An 8,046-nucleotide genomic window follows, 5' to 3' on the forward strand; every position below is an offset into this window, starting at 1 on the left:
GGTTACCTTTTACCTTTTACCTCATCTCCTCCGCCTCCTTGCAGCCTAGGTGTGAAGTCGGCATTGCGTAATGCAGTGCCGAAAAGGAAACCAATTGGTTTTACCCAAACGCTGAAAGAATATACCGTTTCTTACCACTTCCCTTTTTTTTACTCCTACAGGAAGTAGTCCAATCCGAGGAAGCCCAAACCCAGGTATGTATTCCTCAAAGCCAGGTATACTTTGAAAGGTGTTGGAGGTTCGTTTTTGAGCTCAGTTTAGGAAGGGTGGGGACGCACATGGAAGATGAGAGCCCCCCCCCCCCATCTTCCCAGGTGCTGTTCAGTCCTAAGCCCAGAATGCAAGGACGCATTTATCTCCTAAAATTCACACACCGCTTATAGAATCACTGAATTGCAGAGTCGGAAGGGGGACCCCAAGAGTCGTATAGTCCAACCCCCAGCGTTGCAGGATTCGCAGCTTCGTTGTAGAAAAAAAACAAAGCTCAAAGCAGATTGTTGTTGTTCAGTCATTCAGTCGTGTCCGACTCTTGGTGACCCCATGGACCAGAGCACGCCAGGCACCCCTATCCTCCACTGCCTCCCGCAGTTTGGCCAAACTCATGCCAGTTGCTTCGAGAACACTGTCCAACCATCTCATCCTCTGTCCCCTTCTCCGTGCGCCCTCCATCTTTCCCAACATCAGGGTCTTTTCCAGGGAGTCTTCTCTTCTCATGAGGTGGCCAAAGTCTTGGAGCCTCAGCTTCAGGATCTGTCCTTCCAGTGAGCACTCAGGGCTGATTTCCTTAAGAATGGATAGGTTTGATCTTCTTGCAGTCCATGGGACTCTCAAGAGTCTCCTCCAGCACCATAATTCAAAAGCGTCCATTCTTTGGCGATCAAAGCAGATTACAAAAGCAATAAAATAATCAATAAGAGCAACGAGCAACAATGAAAAGTGAAAACGACAACGGAATAGGAACAGATTAGAACTCGCAGCGGGTTCCTAAGTGACTGGGTAGGCTTGCCTAAACAAAAATGTTAGGTCTCTGAGCAGAGGAGCCTTGCTCTTGTCGGCAGTCAGGTGTCTGCACTGTTTGCCAATCTGGGCTGAGTCCAAGGCGTTATTATTAGTATAAAGGTAAAGGGACCCCTGACCATTAGATCCAGTTAGATCTCGCTTTACTGGCCGAGGGAGCCGGCGTACAGCTTCCGGGTCACGTGGCCAGCATGACTAAGCCGCTTCTGGCGAACCAGAGCAGTGCACAGAAACACCATTTACCTTCCCGCCGGAGCAGTACCTATTTATCTACTTGCACTTTGACGTGCTTTCGAACTGCTAGGTGGGCAGGAGCAGGGACCGAGCAACGGGAGCTCACCCCGTCGCGGGGATTCGAACCTCCGACCTTCTGATCAGCAAGCCCAAGAGGCTCAGTGGTTTAGACCACAAGTGCCACCTGCATCCCACTATTATCAGTATACAAAGCCATTAAAAACCTGGGGACCAGTTTACCTATGAGATCTCCTTACCCTGCTGCTTTGGTCCACTTGGCTGGTTTGAGCGGCGGAACTGGCGCCACCGACACTTTGGGACTCCCTGCCGCTTGAGAACAAGCAGGTGCCTTCGCTTGACTCCTTTCAGCGCCTGCTAAAAACATCCTTTTTCCGACAGGCCTACGCAGATGCAAAGGGAAGTAGAGAGGCCATTTTAGTTTGTATGCTTCAAAGTGCTGTTGTAAATTTCGCCTCCTTTTTAGGGGCAAGGGAAGGGGCCTCTCCAAGCCCCACACCTCCTACAGACAACACGCCCAGCTTGCACCCAGGAGCCTTGCTCTATCGAGCTGCCGCTGCGCCCCCAAGCCTGCCCACCATGGCGGACGCCCTGGCTCACGGCGCCGACGTCAACTGGGTGAACGCCAACCACGAGAGCCGGACCCCTTTGCTGCAGGCCGTCGCCGCGGTGAGTATGTGTGGTGCCCGGTACCCTTGACGCTCTCAAACTGAGAGCCATTGTGGTGTAGTGGTTAAGAGTGGTAGACTCGTAATCTGGTGAACCGGGTTCGCGTCTCCTCTCCTCCACATGCAGCTGCTGGGTGACCTTGGGCTAGTCCCACTTCTTTCTCTGGAGTCTCTCAGCCCCACTCACCTCACAGAGTGTTTGTTGTGGGGAGGAAGGGAAAGGAGATTGTGAGCCGCTTTGAGACTCCTTCGGGTAGTGATAAAGCGGGATATCAAATCCAAACTCTTCTCTTCTTCTTCTTCAAACGCCAACCCTCTTCCCTCGTTCCCCCACTTAACCTTCTTTATCTCTCTCTACCCAGAATTCCCTGCTGGCCTGCGAATTCCTGCTTCAAAACGGAGCCAGCGTCAACCAGCCAGACAGCAGAGGCAGAGGCCCCCTTCATCACGCTACCATCTTGGGTCACACCGGGTAGATATATCTATATCTGTATCTATACTATATGTATCTTCCTATATAAATAGAAATGGAAGGCTGTCGTCACGTTGCAGTTCGCTGCAGCCAGCGCCAACTCCAGCATGGCAACAGAATGGCGGGGAAGGAAGGTGTGGAAGAACCTCGAAATTTCCCTAACGCAGGCAACTGAGCTATTCCTTATGGACAGTTGCTTCAGTGAACTGGTTGGTGTGAATTAATTCGTTCGAATAACCTTAATATTGTAAAAGGATTTTTTCTGATAGCGGATCATTATCTATTTATGTATGAGGCTGTTAGAGATGCTTGTCCTGTGAGAACATGGAATATGTGTCTTCCTTTTCCTAGGCTGGCCTGCCTCTTCCTCAAGCGCGGGGCCAACATGAATGCCGTCGATGGGGAAGGGAAGGACCCCCTCAGCATCGCCATAGATTCAGCCAACGCGGATATCGTCACCTTGTAAGGGAGATTCTCCCCCCCCCCGCCTAACACCGTCTCCCTTGGGTGCCAAATAACACCCCCCCCCCCCGTGAGCTCTTGGGTGTGAATTCTGCAGCTCTTCAGAGGTTGAAAGGGAAGAGAGGGATTCTGGGAGGAAGTTGGCGGGACGTCGGCCATCTTGAATCTTGGCCTCTCCTCAGGCCTTTTGGTCTATAAATGTGTTATAACACTGTGGCACCAGGTGGCGCTGTCGAGCTGAAATTGCAAGTCAGTTATCATTTCCATTGTGAGCTTTTACAACGTTTTTTTCCACAGTGTTTTTTTACACCTGTGTAGATCCAGCCCATATCTGGTTTCAACTCCTTGTCGATTGTTCTTTCAACCTTTTAAATAGCTGTTCCTAAATTGCTTTTACTGATAATTTTATTCTTTTTGTAAACTGCTTTGAGATTTTTTTGGGGGGTGTTTTTTTTTACAATCAAGCGGTATGTATAAATTTTACGAAATATATAATCAAATGGAACAATTGGGTCTGTGACTGGTAGAGGATTGGGGTAGGATGGGGGGGAGGTGAGAAAGGGCTGAAATTCATTTTTTTCTGTTGTGTCACATGACTCTTTTTCGCCCCCCCCTTCCCTCTTTCAAAGATTGCGATTGGCCAAGATGCGTGAATCTGAGCTTGCCCTCGGCCAATCAGGTGAGTCTCACCCCGTTTGGGCGCTGGATGTAAGAGGCGATGGAGGCTTGTAATGTGAAGGTGGAAAGATGGAGGGGGGTCTTCAACCCCACACTTCCCCTTACCTGTGGGGGGGGGGAAGCACAATTCCACATCAGAACATCAGAATTCGCTCTATCTCCTCGGAAATCTTCCAGAATAAGTTTCCCATGCACTCTCAGTCCTCATTTGCTCCATCTGTAAAATGGGAACAATCTGGCAATGATGGCTAACAGCTGGACAGACAAGCGATGGGTGTTTGGTGTTTACACACCCGGACATAACAACTGCTAAAAAATTGATGTTACAGATAAGTAGCAGAACGGCCGACCCTAACCCAGAAGCTGGTGTTTAGGCAACAGGTGCAAAATTAACAACCAAATAACTGAGATAGCTCAGTCGGCTGAGCATGTGGCTCTGAATCTCAGGGTCATGGGTTCGAGGCCCAAGGAGGGCAAAAATATTCCTGCATTGCAGGGGGTCAGACTAGATGAGCCTCGTGGTCCCTTCCAACTTGACGATTCTGTATGATAATAAGTTTTTATCCCAGGCTACTATTTTTTATAGAAAGTTAATCAAAAGGCTTTATAATGTTGGGGGGAGTCCCCTGTTTTAATTTTTTTAGCCAACTTGTGCCAAGGAGCCTTTGTCCTTCAAGACTTGAGCCAATTTTCTTTTATCATTCTATTTTTCGACAAGTACAGTTTGGCCAGATTTTGCTGTACCGATTTGTCAGAGAACTCTCTCTCTCTCTCTCTCTCTCTCTCTTTCTCTCTTTCTCTCTTTCTCTCTTTCTCTCTTTCTCTCTCTGTCTCTCACACCCCTCAGTGCTTCCAATATCTCACTATTATTATGAGCCTGGCTGATAAATAGGAGAGAACTTAATTGAAGGTTTAAGCTGCAAGTTAATATTGTCTCTTGTGAAAACATTGAGGAGACCCAGCTCTGGACATTTTGTCCAGCAAATTCTCTGCATCCTGTGGGAGGGGGTTCCACAGTTTTAACTAAGCGTGAAGAAGCGCTTTCTGTTATCTGTCCCGAATCTGCCACCATTCGCCTTCATTTGGTATCCATTAGCTCCTTGGCAGACGTTCCCCCAACATGACCAGTTACAGGTGAAACTCGAAGAATTAGAATATCGTGGGGAGGTTCATTTCTTTCAGTAATTCAACTTAAAAGGTGAAACTAATATATGAGATAGACTCGTGACATGCAAAGCGAGATATGTCAAGCCTTTGTTATAATTGTGATGATTATGGCGTACAGCTGATGAGAACCCCAAATTCACAATCTCATCTTTGGGGTTTTCATCAGCTGGATGCCATAATCATCACAATTATAACAAGCAAATGCCTGACATATCTCGCTTTGCACGTCATGAGTCTATCTCATATATTAAACTCCAGTAGCTAATGAAAACAATTGCTGACATAAATGGACTTTTCCACGATATTCTAATTTTTTGAGTTTCACCTGTAGATGCAGGGAGTGCGGGTGCAAATCCTGCTTCGATGTCAGAGAGTGGCTGGTGCGGTTCAGGGCAGGCTGAGGTGGCGATCTGGGGTCTTCCTTCCAGGACGCAAACAGATTTCCGATGCTCCCTGCCCAGGGCCATTGCAGACTCTTAGCTGTGGTTCTTGCATTGGAGGGGGTTGGACTAGGTGAGCTTTGGGGTCTCCCTCCCTGGTCCTGAATGGGGCAACTGTGCCCCTGAAGGACCAGGTGCGCAGCCTGGGAGTCATTTTGGACTCACCGCTGTCCATGGAGGCGCAGGTCAATTCTGTGTCCAGGGCAGCTGTCTACCAGCTCCATCTGGTACGCAGGATGAGACCCTCCCTGCCTACAGACTGTTTTGCCAGAGTGGCACATGCTCTGGTTATCTCCCGCTTGGACTGCTGCCATGTGCTGTACGTGGGGCTACCTTTGAAGGTGACCCGGAAACTGCAACTAATCCAGAATGCAGCAGCTAGACTGGGGACTGGGAGCGGCCGCCAAGACCACATAAAACTGGTCTTGAAAGACCTACATTGGCTCCCAGGACGCTTCTGAGCACAATTCAAAGTGTTGGCCTCAAAGGCCCAGTATACCTGAAGGAGCGTCTCCACCCCCATCGTTCTGCCCGGACTCTGAGGTCCAGCTCTGAGGGCCTTCTGGCGGTTCCTTCCCTGCGAGAAGTGAGGTTGCAGGGAACCAAGCAGAGGGCCTTCTCGGTGGTGGCGCCCTCCCATCAGTTGTCAAGGAAATAAACAACTCTCTGACTTTAGGAAGACATCTGAAGGCAGCCCTGCTTAGGGAAGTTTTTAATGACTGATGTTTTAATGTATTTTAAATCTTTTGTGGGAAACCGCCCAGAGTGGGTGGGGAAGCCAGATGGACGGGGCATAATTAATATATTATTATTATTATTATTATTATTATTATTATTATTATTATTCCCCCCTGATTCTTCCCGCTCTTCCAGGAGACGAAACGTACCTCGACATCTTCCAGGACTTCTCCCTCATGGCGTCCAACGATCCGGAGAAGCTGACCCGGCGGAGCTACGATCTGAAGCTGACGACGATGTGAGCCTGGCGGGGGCGGCGACGTTGCCCCCCCCAACCGCCGAAGGAGGAGGGAGACGGGAACAAGAGGGCTTACGTCACGTGCAGATTCCTGGTGTGACACTCGAGTCGGAAACGGAGGACCGTCCAGTAGGAGCCTGACTCTCCTTTCAGCCTCAAGGTGTTTTCGGTGACTCTGTGGAGTTGGGCAAAAAGAAAGGCTTTTCGTGGAAGATCGCGGGGAACGGAGAACCGATTTCCCCAGTTTTCTTTGCCCTCCACAACTCCTGTCTTTTATTTATTGCTGACGGACGAGGACGTAAAAAGCTGTACCACGTTGCTTGGCCCTTGATGGACACAGAGATAAAATTACAGATTGTTTTCCCTCCCTCCCACCTCTTGAAAACCAGATTGCAGTAGTTTTATTTTCTTCCCTGTGCCTTGAAGAGGGAGATACTCCTTGAGGGAGGGAAGGGATTTGGGTTCGAGGAAAGGCTGCGTAGGAAGAGCTCCCTGGAATTTGGGAAATGGTGTGTTTCATCTCTGTGTGTGTTGAAATTCTCAGGTGGTTGGAACCGGCGTTTTTTCCCCCTGAGGTTGAAATCTAATTTTGCAGATAGAGCGAACCTGCCTCACGGTTTGCCCCTGTTTATTTCATTCGTAATTAGCTCAACGTACATGGAACTTCCTTTTTCCTTTAATTTAAATTGCGGTATGGACATTTTAAATAAACTGGCATCTCTGTGCCAAACCACCCCCAAATGACCAAGCTAAAGGCAACCAGTGTGGTCTTTTCTGTGTTTTAATTTTCTGCCTCTTACATATTTGTGTGTATGTGTGTTCTTGTTTGTTTTTCAAAGGACTGGGGTTTGTTTATTTCATAAAATCTATACACCGCTTGAGTGTTGGGAAGGGGGGAAGCCTCAAAGTGATTTGCAAAACAAATAATGACATTTTCCTTGCTGATGGTTTTGGGAACAGCAAAAACGTCAAACTTGCGAAAAGTTAAAATAACGACAAACTAAAAATAGATTGAAACAAAATAAAAATGTAAAAATTCCTTCCAGTAGCACCTTAAGGTAAAGGGACCACTGACACTTAGGTCCAGTCGCGTCCGACTCTGGGGTTGCGGCGCTCATCTCACGTTACTGGCAGAGGGAGCCGGTGTACAGCTTCCGGGTCATGTGGCCGGCATGACTAAGCCACTTCTGGCGAACCAGAGCAGCGCACGGAAACGCCATTTACCTTCCCGCCGGAGCGGTACCTATTTATCTACTTGCACTTTGACGTGCTTTCGAACTGCTAGGTTGGCAGGAGCAGGGACAGAGCAACGGGAGCTCACCCCGTCATTGCGGGGATTATGGAGCGAAAAATATGGGTAAGTTTCCAATCTCAGGCCTTTGGCATCCCTGCAATTCAGAACAGGCAACAGGTAGGCACCCAAGAATGTTACTCACCCCAAAGTGGAATGGAGCAGAAGTCCCAGCAAAGGAAGAATGGATACAAAAACTTATGGAATATGCAGAAATGGCGAAACTTACTGGAAGAATAAGATGTATCTGAAGAAGTGTGCATGCACACGAAAGCTCATTCCAAGAACAAACTTAGTTGGTCTCTAAGGTGCTACTGGAAGGATTTTTTTTTATTTTTTGTTTTGTTTTGGAAGAATAAGAAATCAAGATAAACTTTTTCATATATAACAGAATGGAAGTGGCTTATTGAATATTTACAGATAAATTGTAAACAGATAAGAACATTGACAGGATTATTGTAACACCCTGCAGTTTAAGGAGAGTATATATTTAAAGTAGACGAATAAAGGAGCAAATTAATTGAATCTGGATACGCAGAAGGTATTAAAAATTAATTTATGGAGGCCCTGAAAGAGGGGGGTGGAGGTCAAGTTTTGAAAGGTTAAAATGATTGCAAAATTAA

General features: G+C 47.8%; 1 protein-coding gene across 1 annotated transcript in view; it reads left to right on the top strand.

Annotated features, from left to right (window-relative positions):
- The window catches only part of ACAP1 (ArfGAP with coiled-coil, ankyrin repeat and PH domains 1), a 38,164-nt gene extending 31,884 nt beyond the window's left edge, over nt 1-6,280 (top strand). The window contains 6 exon segments of the mRNA XM_033170647.1: nt 162-194; nt 1,736-1,938; nt 2,300-2,409; nt 2,761-2,871; nt 3,501-3,550; nt 6,030-6,280. Coding sequence (XP_033026538.1) covers nt 162-194; nt 1,736-1,938; nt 2,300-2,409; nt 2,761-2,871; nt 3,501-3,550; nt 6,030-6,136 — 614 coding nt within the window. The 3' untranslated portion in view covers nt 6,137-6,280.
- The last annotated feature ends 1,766 nt before the right edge of the window (nt 6,281-8,046 follow it).

Source organism: Lacerta agilis, chromosome 14, assembly GCF_009819535.1.
Source record: "Lacerta agilis isolate rLacAgi1 chromosome 14, rLacAgi1.pri, whole genome shotgun sequence".
Classification (NCBI taxonomy): Eukaryota; Metazoa; Chordata; class Lepidosauria; order Squamata; family Lacertidae; genus Lacerta; species Lacerta agilis.